The 20,067-nt window shown below is 35.1% G+C and overlaps 1 protein-coding gene across 3 annotated transcripts; it reads left to right on the forward strand.

Annotated features, from left to right (window-relative positions):
* Positions 1–14,968: 14,968 nt before the first annotated feature.
* On the forward strand, positions 14,969–19,564 carry LOC113075241 (calcineurin B homologous protein 3-like). Of its 3 annotated transcripts, none has more exons than XM_026247919.1 (9): positions 14,969–15,360; positions 15,828–15,915; positions 16,116–16,185; positions 16,458–16,538; positions 17,103–17,242; positions 17,385–17,446; positions 17,575–17,682; positions 18,174–18,221; positions 18,434–19,564. In XM_026247919.1, exons 2-9 carry the CDS (start codon positions 15,894–15,896, stop codon positions 18,509–18,511), a joined length of 609 nt encoding a protein of 202 aa, XP_026103704.1. In that variant the 5' UTR covers positions 14,969–15,360; positions 15,828–15,893; the 3' UTR covers positions 18,512–19,564. The 3 variants fall into 3 exon arrangements, with proteins under 3 accessions (XP_026103704.1, XP_026103698.1, XP_026103693.1); XM_026247913.1 differs by having other exon boundaries at positions 14,970–15,360; positions 15,879–15,915; XM_026247908.1 differs by lacking the exon at positions 15,828–15,915 and having other exon boundaries at positions 14,976–15,360.
* Positions 19,565–20,067: the final 503 nt, after the last annotated feature.

Genomic DNA, 20,067 nt, shown 5'->3' on the forward strand with positions numbered 1-20,067 from the left:
TTGCCTAGAGAGGCATTTTCACGGATGACTGTTCATTGGCACCTTTTCTTTTTTTAATGGAAATCCACATGTGTTCAGAATATAATCAGTTTATCAAGAGAGAAAACAGCTTAGGCTCTACTGAGCAGGTGTCTAATATATGGTAAAACTGGGATAATGGCCACTTTTATGGTACTTCATGTGATTTGTATTTTTATATAAACGTAATTTTTACATTTTAATCAAATGCATTTTTATATTGGTCACCTTGAAATTTTCATGCAGAGCGAAAATGAAATGTAAGCATTGCTGTATATCTTGCACTGCCTCTCCTTGTGTCTCTCCTTGTACCTCCTATTCTGGTCTAATGTCTTTTGTAAACAACATTTTAATGTATTTCTCTAAATTAAATTTCATACTACAAATGGTTCCACTAAGGCATATTTGCTTGAGATTTAGATAGTGTCATGTAGAGGGCAATGATTCATTTCAACCCAGTAATGATTTAGATTATATCAAACATAGGCTCAGTATAATAAGGTAATTTGAATGATTCCTAAATATGCAGAAAACATTCAGGAAGCAAGTGTTTTATTTAGAAATGTATTTTCCATGAGATTCCTGATGAATGATTAAAGTTTCCAACTAATATGCCCAGCTAAAGATATTTATGCCTCCCAGGTGAGCGGAACTATGACATAATGCAAATAAGTCTCCAATCAGTCAAAGCATGAAATCAGTCTGACATATTAAAATAAAAAATGTCCGTCATGTCTCTGAATGCCCCCTTATCTTCGGGATATTGTGAATATTTTATTAAAGGTCAACCAGGTCATACATTAATGACATCATTCCTAGGCAATAGTAACTTTGTTTGTATTACACTCCAGTGATGTTCTTAACGACAGTGAAGTAAAAACACTATCCTGATTTGAACCTGAATTTAGCTTTTTGTGTGTGTGTGTGTGTGTGTGTAAATAATCAACTTTTATGTTTCATTTGTTTTTGAACAACAAAAATATGTCATGGTTGTATATGAAGATGCAGAAAAACATAATTTCCACCCACAGTCTCTTAATTCTACTCAACAATGACACTGTTAACTGGATTCATCTGAAACTTAAAGTGGAATTTCTCCATAAGATTTTCATTATTTAACTTCCCTTTAGTCTTTATTGGAGACAACATCAAGTAAACCATAAGAAGACTGTGTTGGTGGGTGAAATTGTTTCTGTCATCATTATAAGCACTGCTGCCTCATTGCAGATATCACAGCTTGGCTGTGGTCATTGAACGTCCTTGTTTAATGTTGGCCCTGTGTTTTGCTCACATGAGTTCTGAGGTCCTACAGGACCCCACAGCCTCTAAATGTCCTCATGGTGCAGTAAGAAATCTTCAACTGTTAGAATAATGTATTTAGAGTTGGTGGAGCTGGTGTGCAGATCTCATCAAGCTGATCATCTAAGATTGGCCTTGACTTTGATTCAGCCTCATCTGATCTCTTTACATGTCTGGTGTAACCACTCACTGCTGGCATCGTTATCTGACTTCATTAGTGCCCTCTCATGTGGAAGGGGACAACCTTTACAACGGAGTAAATAAATTATGTAGATTGAAAACAAGCACCTCATATACAACTTTATTTTTAATAGACCCTTTTCACATCTCCAGGTTTCTAAGAAGTGGAAGGTGAACGGAAACTTGAACAAATTTTTTTTTCCATTTGCATGTCAATTATAAATATGTATAGGGATCGAATGGATCAAAGAAGAACAAAGAAGGAAACAATAATATAGTCTCATAACTGCTACCTATACAAAAGGTTAAGAGTATTCTCTGCAGTGACATTAAGCTCAAAGGCCACAACAGATACAAGTTCATAACAGACTTCTCAGAAACCTGTTCTTAGTTAAAGATTCTTCAAGAAACCACAAATGCCTTTATTTTTGCGAGTGTAGAGTAAATTTAATAGATTTTATAGCCTTCTCACCACTCTATCCATACACACAGAAAAAAATGCTCTATTAGCCCAATAGCAAAAAAAAAATTATGTTAATCAAAAGAGGGCAAGTTGTTATCATTCCCTCCCATTGTATTAAAAATGCTAATAAGAATGGAATAAAGAATAAATATAAAAAAAACTAAAACTTAATCACAGTCTGTGTAAAAGGCCCATAGCTATATTAAAAGACACCAAACAGCCTGTAATATAAAGTTTATTTTTAAGTGTTTACTGTATGTTGTGGCATTCTGATTACAAATTAAACTTGTGGCATTTTTTATTATAAATACTGTAGATGCAATTATTTAAATTGTAAATTTAAGATGTTTTTCAAAATGTGGCACTGATTTTATCTTATAATATAAATCAAGCATTTTGGGGAAAGATAAACAAATGCACATAAGATTAGCAATGCCTAAAGCTGCCACCGTGAAAGCGATCCCTTGTTTATAGAGTGAAAACTCGTATAATCATTGTGGCATTGGTGATGTATGGCACAGCATCCTCCACAAATGAATCACTTCAAAGCAATTCTCCCCTCTTGCTCTCCCGGTGTCTTATCAGGACGGCGTGAAATACCATGCCCTAAAAGTCCTTAGTGTCTGTCAGTTCAATTAATGTTGGAAGATAGCTGTACCAGCCTGGGCATAATATGCTCCACCCTAGAGAGGACTGGACATACTGACACTTGTGTGTGTGCCTCAATAATGTGAAAACCAGAAATCCCCAAACCATTTGTTGTGTGTGTTTGTGTATGTGTGCATCAGAATTTGACCGGTAAACATTCAAGGCCAAAAAGATTGTGGCTGGTCTGAATCACACAATAATTGTATCAGCCTTCCTCCATTTTGTCATGTCTGTCTGCTAATAACATTTAAGGGAAGTGGCGCTATTTCTAGAGTCTGAGGAGAGAGGGCTGCTGATCCGGCTCTCATGGAGAGATATCACATGAAAAGGACAACTGCAGTTTGACCCTATTACTCACATCTCAATGAAGAGACAATATGAGCAAAATGTAAAACAGTTTCATTTTCAAGATTCTTTACCTGTAGGATATATATGGATCCTAAAAGTAATATATGGATATTCCATTTCATATGATAGTATTATTCATAGTGTTAAAAAAAAAAAAACCTTTAGATACATAAGCATAGCAGAAATGTCAGTTATAAATATGTATAGGGATCGAATGGATCAAAGAAGAACAAAGAAGGAAAGAGTAATATAGTCTCATAACTGCTACCTATACAAAAGGTTAAGAGCATTCTCTGCAGTGACATTAAGCTCAAAGGCCACAACAGATACATAAGTTCATAACAGAAACCTGTTCTTAGTGATCACATCTGTAGTTTGTTATTTAGAAAATAACATGTCAAGTAAATAAAATTAAAACATGTCCAATAAACCTTTAGTTTTGGTTTTCAAATAAAATTCCACAACGACTCACATTTTGTGATTGTACTATATGGGAGAATACCATGCCATATTAGATTTTAAGCAGGGTTCCAAAAGGGAGTTTACAGAGAAGAACCATTTCTTGTGTCAGTTTCAGTGGTCAGTCCGTAAAGAACCATTTTCATAATGTGGAGAACATCTTCAAAGTCTAAAGGACTTTTTTTACTATAAAGAAATTATTGTGCAGTGCAAAGGTTCCCTGGATGTTATTGATTCTTCATAATACCACAAATGCCTTTATTTTTGTGAGTGTAGAGTACATTTAATTGTTTTTTGCAGTATATTCCACTTAAAACAGAAGAAAATAAATTGAGGTGTAGCAGTTTACTGAACATCATTCTTTGAGAAAAGCTCAGCAGTAACTGTCTAATTCTGTTTGTTTGTTCTTTGCAGACATCTTTGGCACAAATCCGTATTTGGTTCACCAGTATTATGTAAAGAGTAAAGAATTAATTTACATTCTGCTCTTGTTCCTGACTGAGGTTTCTGACACACCTGACACAAGTTTCTCTCAAGCCTCTCATGTGTTGTGAGAGGTGATATCTTTACTCACTCGTGGGAACTGTGTAACAGGACTGACTCGACAAAATGTCCTTTTCAAATTCCTTTGACCCCTCATCTACCAACCCTAGGCTAACATATAAAGTTTTTGCTTGGGTCTTGCTATATTAAATATTTTATATGTATTATATTTAAGTTGCACAATAACGAGGGGAACGAAGGGCAGAAAATACATTTGTCTTAGTTTGGCCTGATATTAACCAGTTTAACATCCTCTACTGTATATCCAGATGTAGTTTGAAATAAATGTTTTTTATTTACATTCACTTATTCTTGCACAGAGCTGGTTATGTAATTAAGATTATTGAGGCTTTAAAGGGTTAATAATAATCAAAATTATGATTTAGTCCAAGAGCTCTCAGTCCCTCCATTGAAGCTGTGTAAACGCTATACTGTCCTTGTCCAGAAAGGTAAGAAAAACATCAAAGTAGTCCATGTGACATTAGAGGGTCAGTTATTGCATTGTCTTCTCTTCCGTGTCTGTTGTGAGAGAGTTCAAAACAAATCAGTTTGTGATATCCGGTTCGCGAATGAATCACTCGATGTAACCGGATCTGTTTGAACCAGTTCACCAAATCGAACTGAATCATTTTAAACGGTTCGCATGTCCAAAACGCATTCATCCACAAATGACATAAGATGTTTACTTTTTTAATGTGGCTGACACTCGCTCAGAGTTAAAACAAACCAATATCCCAGAGTAATTCATTTACTCAAACAGTATACTGACTGAACTGCTGTGAGGAGAGAGATGAACACCGAGCCGAGCCAGGTCATGAACAGAAGACTGACTCACGGAGGTCTTACGGGTTTGGAACGACATGAGGGTGAGTTATTAATGACATAATTTTGATTATTGGGTGAACTAACCCCTATGAGCAAGGCACCCTGGTCAGCTGTGAAAACTATTTCAAAACAATGTATTTCCTTGGAATTGGTGATTGAATGCTGTATATATACTTGCCTCAATTCACTATCAATTCACTTTGCCTTTTAAGCAGACTCAATTACCCGCCTTTAAAAGGATTCTGGATGACTTTGTTGACAGATTAGGTCAACTGAAAATGATAAATGGTTTTTATGAAATACTAGTTACATTTATGTCAGTGTCTGCATGTCACCCTCAGAGAAGGTGACTTGCCTTTGTTCAAGTTTGCATTAATGCATTAGTGGATCAGGGCATTTTAAAGAATGGACTGATGTTGGATGTTGTGTCATTTACTCTGGCACATCCTTCAGCTCCCCAGTCTTAAAAATATCAGAATTTTTTTCGGATAACAGATTCCAAAGCCTTTTAATTAAGTGATTTCATTCTTTGCTCGTTAAATGTGAAAAAAAAAAAATTAAAACCATAAAAGTACTATACGCTTACCATGGAATATAAAGCAAAAAATGAAAAAGTACAGCATTATTTTCAATGTGAACAACAGTACCTGTGATGCAGTGTTAACTGTGCCAAGTTCTCTGTTCTTTCCCATTGCAAGATTATGTGTGTACATTTTTCAGATGTTCCTCTTTCTTTCAGGTAAACCATTTAAGATGCTCATATATAGAGACAGTGCCAACATAAAACCTTGACCTAATGTACAGAGAGGAAGACTTTTGTCTGTCAAGAGGTTAAATTGCACTGCAGGGTTCTAAAACTTTTGACTAATTCATTATTCTCAAGTATCCACTATGCTAGCCATTGTCTGAGTAGATTTAGCCCATCCTTCTCAACCAGGAGTCTGGCAGTCTGAACAATATTGTTTCCTACAAGGTGACTCTGGGGACAAATCTCATGGTTTATTCACAAGGAGCTGGACTGAGCTCTTTGAGTTGTTATACTGTGTTGAAACAATTACACTTGTACTAAAAGCAGCCTTAAATTGCCAATTAAATTTTTCCTGGATATGCTATAGATGAGCATCCCCATTATACACAATTCATGCATATAATGAACAACACAGAGCATTTAATTGAGTGATTCATTGATATTTTATGGGTTTTGACCTTCAGTTGGGCAAGCAAAGGGTGAAGTGATTAACTGTTCTGATGATACTAATGCAGGGTAGTCTTTACTGCTGTTTGTTTGTGCCATTCACCTTCCTTGTTACATTGATCGTCTCTCTTAAGAGGCCTTTTGGGAAGTGTTAAAACAAAAAGACAGATCAGTTGCCACAAAGGCCTCATAAAAGAAACCTCTGCCTCCCTGAAAGATCTGCAACAGTGGGCCAATATGCTTTTATTATACCTCTTTAAATGTACTAATGTATTCCCTGAGGTCAAATGTTAGCCCTGAAGTCCAGTCAAGTTTCTCAAAACACGGACAAGGTTGCTTGTCTCCTGTAGTGTGTGTTATAACCTGCCAAAAAATCAGGCTAAATTTGAGTTTCTTTGGGAAGCAGACGTTTGTCAGGGATTACCATGAGAGAAGCGCCTGAGGAAGCTTCCTCTGTATGCAAGTCACAAATGCTTGATTCATGGCACACAGGGACAGAGCAGACAAGCCCCCTGCTGAAGAATGAAAAGATGGGGAGATTAATATGGCAATCCTTAGGATACACCAGTTTGAAAGGAGTATTTTAAGAGCCCCGATATATCTAATTCAGGAAGCTACTGTCGCACGATTAATCTTGTTGCTGCCATGAAACAATGTCACACTTTAATTGGCGAACTTCCTCAGGTGGAAAGGTGGAAATCTTCTGCTTGCTGCAAGTAACTTAATGTGTTTGTGTTGTACTCATGAATAAGTAAGGCGGATGGAAACGTTTTAGAGAAGCGACTGCTGTTTGATGGCTGTCTGATGTCTGCACAAACAAACTTAGAAAAAGAGAGGAAGAATCTATGACTGAAAATATATATATGATGTGATACATTGTCTTACAGTTATGTAAAATGTTATGAATTTGTATTCATAACATTTTTACTGTATAAAAATGAATTCCTTAACTTGTAAAATAAACTAGGCCATCTGAAAACATCACATATCAAAAAGTAAATGTATGTTCAAATATTATAACAGTTATATTCATATATTTTTTTACAATTTATTATATTAACTTAAGTTTAATGTTGCACATTATAAAGTCTCAGTCACTAAAAAGTCATGAATAATCCTCTGTACAGTTAACTGCAGTCACAGCATTTGATCTGAATAATCTTTTTTTTTTTTACAAAGACCCAGCACAATCTGGTCTTGAAAATGTATGAAATTTGAAGAATGCTTGTTCCCTGTGGCAAGCTAATGGGATTTACTGTGGAGCTCCTGTCTAAAACTCCACTTAATACAAAACTGTGTGACATACCCTTATCTCAAGCCTGCCTTTGACCTTTAGAGTAGCACACGTTTTTAAATATTTCAAAATGTCACTGTAAAACAGCTTACATTGCAGTTACCAATGATATACAACAGTCATGTTATGCGCATTTTTGTCATGTGTATAGACCTTATGTAGTCCTGCTCCCTGTCTTACTTTTTGTATTTCGACAGCATGTAGGTATGGTCGTGGAAATTTATGAATTAACAGTTCTTCCCGGTGTGCTGACATTTGTGATGACATCTGCTTTTAAACATTACCTTGCATTTGATAACTTTCATTAACTCTACAATAAGTAAATCCACTTCATTGTGATGCTATAGAGCTACCACAAAAACAGAAGTTCAAAGACAGAATTCTAAAGAGAGCTGCGCACTTGTTTCTTTGACGCATGAGGTCTGTACGTTTTGTAGATTTAAGAATTGTCATTGTTGAATTTCACATTATGCTACTAGCTGCATTAAATTATTTGGCACTTAGAAATTCTTATTTAATATATATATATATATATAATTTTTTTTTTTTGTGATATCATCACATACTGTATCCTTGCAGAGAATTTCTAATCCCAAGGCCCCACAGGTTTCCCTCCTTTAAAAACTCCTGTAGAAGAGGTTTGGTGCTGGTCAATGGCATATTTGTTCATGCATTCTTCTCTTATCCTGTTCTCAACTGCAGTGCTCTTAGTTTTATATTTTCCACCATGTGTGGTTTAAATATTTAGCTGGTGTTAGCTGTCACCGTAGGCAGTCTCTGAAACGGTTCATTTAGATCTGACCTATAATGGCTCTCACAATTCCCATGGACTTTCTTTTGGAACAAAAATGCATTAGTGGGTCTTTTCTTTAACTTTTCTAAATGCCCTGCATGGTGTTTTGTACCTAAATGTAAATTTTGGTCAAACTTTATCATTACTCTAAGTGGAAGTTTAAAGATTGAAATGGGACGTGTAGGGGAGGGATGACTTGGCATACTCACGGATCACGGTTTTCCCATATCCAATAGCAAGAAGTTGTGATCACAGCCTGGATATAAAGCTTGCAGACATGACATCAAGTTTTAAGACTAAAACTCTAAAAGACCGGCCATTACTGGCCATTATTTGTTTCGTTCTGTATATGTTCTGTAAATTGAACTCGCTGGAATTATGATAGTGTCAATCAAACTATACTAAACTTGAAATGTTTGTATTGCAGGATGAGATGTCCTGTTCCCTCTCCTGCATGTACACAGAGGCTTAGCAAAAGTCCTAAAGCAGGGCATTGAAGGCATTGACTACAGAACCAGTTTTTTTTAAACATGATTGTTTTTACACTTTTTACAATTTGTGCAAATTACATAATATTAAATGTGTTTTTAGTCCCCTTTTGATGGAATTCTACAGTAGGTCTATCAGTAAGCTCCTCTCATCAGTTTTGAAACGTTACGCTGTTTACTAAAGGAGTCTGCAGTCTGCTCTGAGGTGTAATGAATTTCTTTTCTTTGCACTGCAGCTTTGCTATAAAGCTCAAGGACATGATGTCCACTCCTATCCGGTATAAGCTGACATAACTGACAATGAAAGAAGACAGCTCTCTGCTTCTCGAATAATAACAAAGCTTTGAATAAAAGCAATTCCAATTTTTAGATGTTGCATACCCAATATGGGCTGACAGATTGAATGGCGGGGTCATCGCGCAATTCCATGCCTTCAGTACACTTTTATGGAGATTTAATTGAAGATATTTGCTTTTAATGAAAGAACCATCATGAAAACGTGAGGGCATGCTGCCTGTTTGGTATGCAGAGGAGGGGCTCTAAGAGGAGAGTCTGACAGAGTGTCAGGGAGCTGCCTCTAGCTCTCAGACAACAGCTGCTCTGAATGAGAGGGCGTCCTGGGGTACTGAGACACAGACAGTGACTCTCTCCACTGGTGGGGGCGGCCAAAGCGTGAGGAGCATCAGAAGTTGGGCCGAGAGCCAGAGCCAGGATTTGCACTGGAATTATTCCATTTGTTTCCCCCGTAATTCCCTAAACTAATGTTTGTTCTTTAAGGAGGGCTATACTTGCCTTAAGAAAGCCACATTATTAATCAAAGCTTATCACAAGTATACCTTTTTCACAAGGTGAGGTAAATAGTAGAATTACATGATAGTTACATCACAGTAACACACGACACTAAAATAATGCAATAAACAGTAATTTAAAGGGTTAGTTCGCCCAAAAATTAAAATTATGTCATTAATAACTCACCCTTATGCTGTTCCAAACATATAAGGCCTCCTTTTATCTTCGGAACACAGTTTAAGATATTTTAGATTTAGTCTGAGAGCTCTCAGTCCCTCCATTGAAGCTGTGTGTACGGTATACTGTCCATGTCCAGATAGGTAAGAAAAACATCATCAAAGTAGTCAATGTGACATCAGAGGGTCCGTTGGAATTTTTTGAAGCATCGAAAATACATTTTGGTCCAATAATAGCAAAAACAATGACTTTATTCAGCATTGTCTTCTCTTCCTGTCTGTGTGAGAGAGAGTTCAAATCAAAGCAGCTGGATTTCCGGTTCTCGAACGAATCATTCAGTTCACCAAATCGAACTGAATCGTTTTAAATGGTTCGCATCTCTAATACGCATTAATCCACAAATGACTTAAGCTGTTAACTTTTTTAATGTGGCTGACACTCCTTCTGAGTTCAAACAAACCAATGTCCCGGAGTAATTCATGTACTCAAACAGTACATTGACTGACTGAAATCCAGCTGCTTTGATTTGAACTCTCTCTCACACAGACACGGAAGAGAAGACAATGCTGAATAAATTCGTTGTTTTTGATATTTTTGGACCAAAATGTATTTTCGATGCTTCAAAAAATTCCAACGGACACTCTGATGTCACATGGACTACTTTGATGATGTTTTTCTTACCTTTCTGGACATGGACAGTATACCGTACACACAGCTCCAATGGAGGGACTGAGAGCTCTCGGACTAAATCTAAAATATCTTAAACTGTGTTCCGAAGATAAAAGGAGGTCTTACATGTTTGGAACAGCATAAGGGTGAGTTATTAATGACATAATTTTCATTTTTAGGCGAACTAACCCTTTAACAACACATTGTGTAACGAACTATAGAAACATAGTCATCTCAGTGAAAACCTATCAAATGTGAAGTGTTACATGGTTGATTTTGGGAATGTCAATTTAAAGTTTATCACTGTAAATGAAAAGTTGAATTGTTATTTTTCACTTCCAAAAGCTGTATATTTAACAGTATTTTAATGTAAAATTTAACCAATTTAACCAGTTAACAGGTTTAACTGCATACATATATATTTGTAGTGAAAAGTTTCATAATTAAGTCTTCTGGAGTTCTTGTGAGACCAAATAGTTTCATGTGATTTAAATCATTGGGATTGAAATCTACCAAAGGTTTACAGTCAATAAAGAATTTGTGATCAACATTTTGCATCAGAACATGATTCTCTGCATTCTCTTGCATCGGTCGCCGTGATTTTGCCAAGTAAGACATGTTCCTGGATCAACATCTCCTGATGATCCTGGATCAACATTATTGTCCACAAATATAGACTTAACTCAATCACTACCCCTAAACCTAATATTATTCCTAAAATCAGCGGGAAATGATAGTTGATTAACAAGGATGTATAAACCACCTAACCCTGATTTTGAGCCTAAAACAGATATTTCCTGAAAAGTTATATCTCAGTTCTGATTGGTTGATTGGAATGTTGTTCCAGGATCAACAAGGATATTTATTCAGGAACATGTTGTACTTGGTGAAATCCCGCTCGCCCTCTTGCATTATAATTAACCTTCACTATTATGTTCAAGCCATTTATTAATTTTCTAACCCCGAACGTAATAGTTTTGGTACCGATAGAGTACTAAATGCATGTTAGAGTACATGATCTGTATCTGCTGTTAGTCGCTCACCAGCAGGTGGCACAAGCAGGTGTTGATGAAGAGCAAAGTCATTCACAAAAACTGATCTGCAATGATTTTACAACTCTTAAATTCTTAAATAAAACTTTTATAATTATTAGGGACAGTATGTATATGTGGAAAAGCTGATTAAGACTAAAGAGCTGTGTTTACATTTAATTCTGCATCTTTGCTGTTGGTTGTTTCCTGTTAAACCACATGTAACCAGCTTTCTCTTCCAAAGGAGATTATAATGCTTTTTCTTTTTACCCAATGCTGATATACAGAACTAACATTAAATCTAAGATATTGATGTCGGTTACTAGTTTCCTGAACTGTATATCATGACTTGTGTGACGCTGAGTTGTAACACTGCGGTTTCCCTCTTTATGTCACACCTCAGGATTCCCCAATGACACTTTACAAGCCTCAATTAAGTAATTCAGTGACATAAACAAGACCTCAGATCTCAGTATACAGTACACCTTACTGATTATGCAAACTATACAGGCAAGCAGATGAAACCAGAATATTCCACGTTAAACATTTCCCATAAAGAAAACAATTAACCTGGTTTATTGCCTCATAATAAATCAGCAAATTCTGTGTCTAGTTAATAAAATATGCTATATACAGATAAGCAGAAAGGTCCAGAATATAAAAACAAACCACAAAGTTTCACCAAAGATACCAAAGTTTCGCCTTTTTCTCCCATAGAAACCCAGACGTGGTAAAGTTAGTTTAAGTTTGATTTCAGCTACATATTCGATAAGGCTGCTTTAGGGATTGTTTGCAAATTTACTTCACAATATAAAATTAATACAGTATTCATTCAATTTAATGTTTACAGGGCTACATACATTGACATATTAAATAAACAACTATTTTACATTTCAGCCCCTAAAAATTTCAGTCCTGAAAATACAAGGCAGACAAATTGCAGCACTGTTAATGCAGTGCATTATTTTTTCAGTTTGTGCAATTCACCATGCTTTTTGTTTCAAAGACATTTGTGATTATTTTACTTCCACAGGGAACAATTTTCTTATTTTTCTGTTTGAAAAAAAAAATACAAATGTAGACTGCACTACAATTGAATTAATAAGGTTTCCTCATTGCATTTAACACAAATTTTACTCTGTAGTTAACTGTCAAGATTTGCATTTTAAATGTGGCACTAAAGTATAAAGAGAAGTGTTTCTGTATTTCACTGTGGGAATATCACAATCAAATTCAATGAAAATTCCACCAGTACCAGTCAACAAATAAAGATAATAAATTCTAGTCTTGCCAGGTCATATAAATGTTATGTGAACCAATATTGTTCTTCTGCAAAAATATTCAGGACATCACTGACAATGTCCCTGCAGGGAATGTGGATCTGGTGGCAGTCTTTGTCTGACGAGATCCACTTTCCTGCAGAGTTTAGCTCTAACCCTAATCAGAGTGGATCTCACGAGCCAGATTTGAGGATCACTGTCCTAGAGCTGTGGTGATCCATACCAAAAGACTTCATATGGCTTCTCCAGAAATTGAAAATGGGAAAAATCTACTTAAGGTCAATAATTAGTCTTATGAGAATTATTAACATGAAATTATCTTGCTGATTTTCTTAGGATTCTGTCGCTATTCAAGACAATCATGGCCTGTGTCAGTCTTACAATATCAGATCTTAAGTGCATTGTATTGTAACTCTAAAGACAGAAACAAGGTGACCCGTTGCTCTGTTTTTGGCTGTTGGTGTGGTCTGTCTCAAGTGGACGTAAATGTACAGCTCAGCTAGATCAGATCAAGGCAGGTTTGAAGTGTTTTTACTGAGTGTTCTCCACACTTTGGATCTAAACTGATAGTCAGCTTTATTTTAATGTCTCATAATGTGTAAGATGAAGGCTCAGTTGGATTCAAATCAGTTATCTGACGTGCGATGACAAATGTTGCACTATTTGTGACCCTGGACCACAAAACAACCTAAAGTCTTAAGTTACAGGGGTATATTTCTAACAGTAGTCAAAAAAAAAAAAAAACATTGTATGGGTCAAAACTGATTTGCCAAAAATGATTGGAATATTAAGTAAAGATCATGTTCCAGGAAGATATTTTGAAAATTTCCTAGCGTAAATTTTAAAAACTTAATTTTTTGATTAGTACTATGCATTGTGAAAAACTTCATTTGGACAATTTTAAAGGTGATTTTCTCAGTATTTGTTTTTTCTTTGCACCATCAAATTCAAGATTTTCAAATAGTTGTATCTTGGCCAAATATTATCCGATCCTAATAAGCCATGCATCAATGGAAAGCTTATTCATTCATTATTTATTCTAAGTTATTATCCAATCATCATACATTCATTTTGTGATCCAGGGTCACATATATCAGGCAGTTAATTTAACAGTTTTTAACTCATTTTTTGGCATGTGACATGTATGGCATATAACTGACATCATCATTCATTTTAAGATGTATTGCATGGGGTCTATAAATAAAAATGCTATGAATAAAACATTATTAAAATAATACATTTTTTATTAATTTCAATATTTTGAAACTAAGTGCCTTTATGGACCCTTTACAAGTTGATCTAAGAACACTAAAATTTAATTTTATTGTCATATTGTTTGTCTTTACTAGAAAATACTAAAATAGTTATGATTATAATTGTCTTAACGAAACAAAATATTTAAGTACTCCCTTTATCAATAGCCAATGAATGTTTGGGAATTACTGCTCCACACCCCCATAAGGCCAGAAATGCATTAACACAAGTCACGTAAAACTTTTATTGGATTATTCCTTCACTGTCAATTTCATTGAAACTTTAATATACATTACGTGAACATTACATTACGCTTTCAAAGTGAAAAAAGTGGTCTAGCTGCTCACTGGGCAACAGATTGATGTCATGATCTTTACTGCCATCGTGCGGTAGATTGATACATTACAAAATTAAATGGATTTATTAGGCTTCGATATCAATTATGACTTTTAAAGCAAGTCTTGTGAGCACTTTTTTTTTTTTAAAGTATTTACAAAGTTACATTTCCCCCCTACTCTGTCTCTCAGTAAGGTTACAAATTCGACTACTTCATACCTCATACCTTACTATCTTTATAATTTGCACTGGAAAAATATTTTCATTTTTGTCTTGTTTTGTAGTGTTAATATCTAAACATTCTAAACAGAATTAACATTACATAAGAAAAAATCTTGTTTTCCCTTTCTCACCCCACTGGCAGATATTTCATCTTGTTTCAAGCATGACCTTACTCAATTTTGGTATATATTTTTCAGAAAGACTTAACATATTGGGTCATTTTGCTTAATGTTGGTTTTAATAATGTTTAGATATCTCTACTGGAAAACAAGATAAAAACACAAAATACGATTTTTTTTTTTTTTTATCATTATTATTACCCTTTTTTCAATGTGGTATTAAATTAGTTGAAGCCTCTTTTTCTGTTTTACGCTCCTACTTTTTTTAAAGATTTTGTCAAGCTAATCTAGTTTATGGGTTCGTTTTGTGCTTGTCCATCACAGCTTGAAGCGGATTTAGTTTTTTTCAGGGAAAGGGCTGAGGACGCTAATACTGCTCAGGGCAATAATAATTTAAACTAGGCTATTTGACGTGACAAAATAAATGTACATCTCCTTGCTTTCCTGTTTCCCGTCAATTTATCAAAGGCTGCTTTTCTGTGCCATTGTTTCCATTTCTGTTTTCCAGGAAGAGCTGTACGCCTGCTGCTGTCACGGTGACATGTATTATGAAGGAATGCGGTCGTTCTCTTCATTCTTCATTGTGTAGACGCAAGATTTGATTATATTTTAATATCTGGTTTGGGCGTGATCAACGTCCAGAAACCGGATTAGCAAAGTAGGCGTGAATTCTTAGAACAGCAGGTGATGCAGATGGTGTTTATGCGGCGCTAGGACCCAGAGGACACCTTCTCGTTCTTTCAAGGCACATGCAATTTGCATGCGCGTGTTCTGCAAGGCAAATGCTGTATGAGTGCAACCGTAACCACCGGAAGATCGAGCAACAGACTCGCAGACTCGGTTATTGGTGGAGGATCACTGTCGTGATGGGAAGCTTTCAGTCTTTGCCGGATGACCATCAATATCAAACCCTGTCAAAGAATACAGGCTGTGAGTATAACTATTACGAAGGGTTTATGTTTAATGTAATTAATATCCAATTAATTAATATTTGATCTACGCAGCACCATATACACAGGAAACGTGTAATTATGTAAATTAAATCATCTGAAATATCTAATTTGCACAACTTGTAAATTACAGCTCAGATCTGTCCTGCATACATTTAGTGTAATATGTAGCCTACCTGTTGGAAACTATGAATGTTGATTTTTGGTTATACGTATTCATAATTGTTTATGTGGACAATTTGATTACAAAACGGTGGTAATGGAGGATTAGTTGATACCTCTGTGCTGCAGACACGAAATAGTGACTTGACATAAAAATGCGATAATTCGCACATTCATTGTTTACACACTCGTGTTGTTCCAAAGCCATATGACAGATGGAGATGTTTTCTGGCAGCCTTAATGACAGACTCAATTATCACTTGCTTTCATCTTCTTCTATGTAAGTGAACAATGACTGATGTTATCAGTCTCTAACATTACCCTTATGCTGTCTAGAAGAAATAAAGTCAAATGGATTTGGAGCAAAATGATGGTGAGTGAATGATGACAAAATTGTGAATTTTGGTTGACCAGCCTCTTTTATCTTATGTGATAATTCATAATTCAGTTAGAAGAGTAAGTCAGTCGACAGCTGTATGAAGTGTTTTAGAGAAGTTTTAGCAGTTGTGTTGTTGAATTCACACATAGTGCAAGGTGCAGACTGGTGACTACATTACTTTCGTTCTCTTTCAGTTTCACTGGAGCAGATCGCTATTCTCCACAATCGCTTTAAGCAGCTCAGCCAAAACGAGGAAACATTACGGTAATCTGCAAGTGGTTGTTGTGTGTGGGAGACGATTCTGCAGAATTGTTCTTGTCTGACTGTTGAAACAATGAGTGTTCAAAATGCCTTTCAAGAATCAAATCAAACCAGTTTTGCTGGTACTGACATTTAGAAAAATGATTGCTATGCTTTATTTATGTGTCTGCTTAGGTGGTTTAGTTGGTTATACAACATATAATCATACAAAAGTATACAAACCATAATGCCTGCCTTTTACCTGTCAAATTAATTAATTGTAATCTCATTTAAAGGAGAGATGACCTTAAAACAATCCAAGACCTGGAAAGCAACCCAATTCGGTCCCAGATTATAGAAGCTTTCTTCGATAGTAGGTTTGTGCTTGTTTATATACTATATATGTTATATGGCTTTAATAGTGACGAGTTACATGTATGTGATGCTTGAAATGATCCTCTACTGCCTCAGAATTTGAGATTGCATTTAAATACTAAATACTTTATTCAAAATGGATGTGAAACAACACCATTATAGTAAAGGGAAGTCTGGATGCACTGTGTTGATTTTCTTCTTTATATGAATAGCATCTTATATATATATATATATATATATATATATATATATATATATATATATATATATATATATATATATATATATATATATATATAGGTTCTTAGATCTCTATGTATTATATACTGATTGAACACGTTCTTCATTACAATACACAGTCTTCTTCAGAAAACAAATATTTAAATTTGCAATATGTAGATTTACAAGCTACAGCATTGTGTACTTTCTTTAGTGTGTGTTTTTTTCCAAGTCCCATTGGTCAAAATCATCTGCAAACCATAAACCTGAAAGTATAGCATTCAGGGCTCAGCGAAACTGTTGGTATGGAGCAATAACACATTACTATGAGCACTTGTACTTCACAGGAACTTCCAGAACGATGGTGTGGGATCTGTGGAAGAAATTGGTTTTGAGGAATTCCTTACGGTCATGTCGTACTTCAGAGCACCACCCCAACACATCACAGAGGAGCAGAGAGAAAAAATTAGAAGATCCAAACTGCGCTGTAAGGGCATGCAGAAAGTATATTCAAAACATTCTCTGGAAACTAGGATACTTGGAGATAAAATACCAGTCAACTGAGCCATAAAGTAAAAGTATTGATACAACACAAAAGTATTGATACAATACTGTTTCTTTCTTAATAGTCCTGTTCAACATGCATGACACAGACAATGATGGAACCATAACACTGGAGGAATACAGACATGTAAGAAATAACAAATTTTTGTGTAATTAAACCCCCCTGAGTTAATAATTCATGAAATATGTTTGCATATGGGTAGTTCATGATTATCTTCACAGATTTTCAGTATTGTTGTGGTCTGTCTTGTCTAGGTAGTAGAGGAGTTGTTGTCCCGTAGTGGAGCTCTTGGAAGAGAGACAGCTAAAGGCATTGCAGATGCTGCAATGCTGGAGGTTGCCAGTATCTCAGTCGGTCCCATGGTATGTTATTTAGAGACTGGATGACAAACATTGCATGGAGTAACTATATATCAATATATCTGACAATATATCATTATTATATCAATATATCTGTAAAAAGTTGTAATCTCAATGTGTTTTCCAACCTGATTTAATGCTTAAACACTTGACATTTGTTGGTGTTACCTCATGTTATCAGGTTCATTTATTAATATGAGTTCATATTTTTGAGTTTAGTAAAATAAAAATAAAAACAGTTCATGTAAATTGTGCCACATGAAGCACATTTTATTTGGTCAACTCTAGGTGTCACCTTTTTGTATTTTCATAATTAGAAAATTATTTATTTATTTTAGCATCTATACATTTGATTTATAATGAAATATCATGTTTATGTCCTTGATTGCATGCCATACATATGAAAGATATAGGTCACTTCTGAGGAAAAAAATTTGTTGATGAGCATGCACACACACACTTGCCAATCTGTCTGTTTTTTTTTTTTTTTTCAGGCACCTGATGATTTCTATGAAGGAATAACATTTGAGCATTTTTTGAAGGTTTGTCAATTTGTCTATTTGCATGCATAAGCCACATGATCGTATTTACCATTTGGCTATTTTCGATTAGGCAAATATTATGCTTTGCATTGCATTAAACATAATCACGCATGACATGTGATAACATAAGACATGGCATAATTTGATCATGTAAAACTTGCCTTACTGTTATAACCTGACTTCACTCTCTTTCTTTGTTTCTTGCTCAACAGATTCTAAATGGAGTTGAAATTGAGACAAATATGCACATTCGCTTCTTAAACATGGATGCAACTGTTTTGTGCAAGTAACATTAGGTCTAAATACTGCTGGTTAAATGTATGTTTTCCAGTAAAATAAGCACTTTATTAGATGAGGCTGGTTTAGAATAATTTGGATAGATCTCTAGTTCTATTAATTATAAGATACTTATTCTACAAAAGTTTAAAAGCAATAAGAAAAGTGTGTGTATTGATATCTGAAACGGCTTGCTTTGCATGCACATAATACATAATTATGATATGATATAATTAAAACTATGCAAGCATGTGTTTAATTATTTAATTTAATTTTTTTAAATTATTTTGTCTTTATTCTAAAAGAACTGATATCGTACAATTTTAAAAAAAAGTTGAATGCTTATAACCAAATGCAATTGTAATATATTTTCACTGAAATATATGAATACTAAATAATACTAAACATGTTATTAGCAATGTGATATAGCAATAATTAATTTTTGTTTGCGTTTTGATGTGCAATAATACTAATAAATGAAAACAGTACTTGAAACCAGTCTCAAAAAAGAACTGCAGTTACTCCTATCAACCAGCAGATATCGCTGATATCATTGCTTTAAGCCAGTCGCTTTAGAAATACTCAGGTACTTGTACAACCAATAAGCATGTTTCAGAATGTTCTTGCAAGTGCAACTAAAAAGTGTGTCAGCAAACATTACATTACAAACTATGCAAAAAAAATTCTAAAACAATTCATGAGACTGTGACACCGATAGTCTGTAACTGTTAGTGTACACCAAAGACCTTTAATCAATTTCATTAGCCATGTATAGTTCAATGATGAAAGACTTTGAGACATAGAGCTGAAGTTGTGCTGTGTTAGCAGTTATAAATTGTGCATGGATTGTGCAGATGTAGGTTTAACAGTTGAATTAAACTTTGTGTTGAGCATTTTATTTGCAAAAATGAATATGGCATTTTCTCTGTGAAAATGCATAAATGTCTCATAATGAATTAATGTGTCTTCTGAAGGACAAAAAATGACTGTACATGCACCCACTTTGTATGGAATCAACGTGCAACTTGCATTTACCACAATAAAACGGTATCTTGCAACTCTGAAAACGTTTTGTAAATGCTCTGATGTGTTTTCCCCCTGAAGCAATCAAAAGCATTTCTTAGATCTCTTCAGTATTTGATGGTAAAGTTGATGATCACTTTCATATTTCATGTGAATGTGTCAAGTGAGGTCGCCAGCACTAGACAGGAAATAAGTTCTCACACAAGCACCTGTTTTGATGGCATGTTATTTGATTAGTGGGTCTTCCCCTCCACAAGCTGCTTTTTGAAAGGCTGTAGGACCCACTTCCCTCCTTTTTTTCATGCCACTCCTTTGGTTGGTTTGCTAGTAAGCAGGGCACCGCTGCAAAAACCCCATCTGTGCTTCCACAGAAATTTTCAGATATCAGGAAGTTTGATGCAGTCTCTCATATCAAATGTTTACTACAGCTATTTTGCACAACTTCAGGACACAAGTTTCCAGGCCCATTGATCTACCAGAGATCATTATGAACAGTGTGCTGACTGGAGAGATTTTAAAACTGTCCTGTCATTAGCGCATAAGCAGG

The sequence above is a fragment of the Carassius auratus genome, chromosome 5 (genome assembly GCF_003368295.1).
Source record: "Carassius auratus strain Wakin chromosome 5, ASM336829v1, whole genome shotgun sequence".
NCBI classification, from domain to species: Eukaryota; Metazoa; Chordata; class Actinopteri; order Cypriniformes; family Cyprinidae; genus Carassius; species Carassius auratus.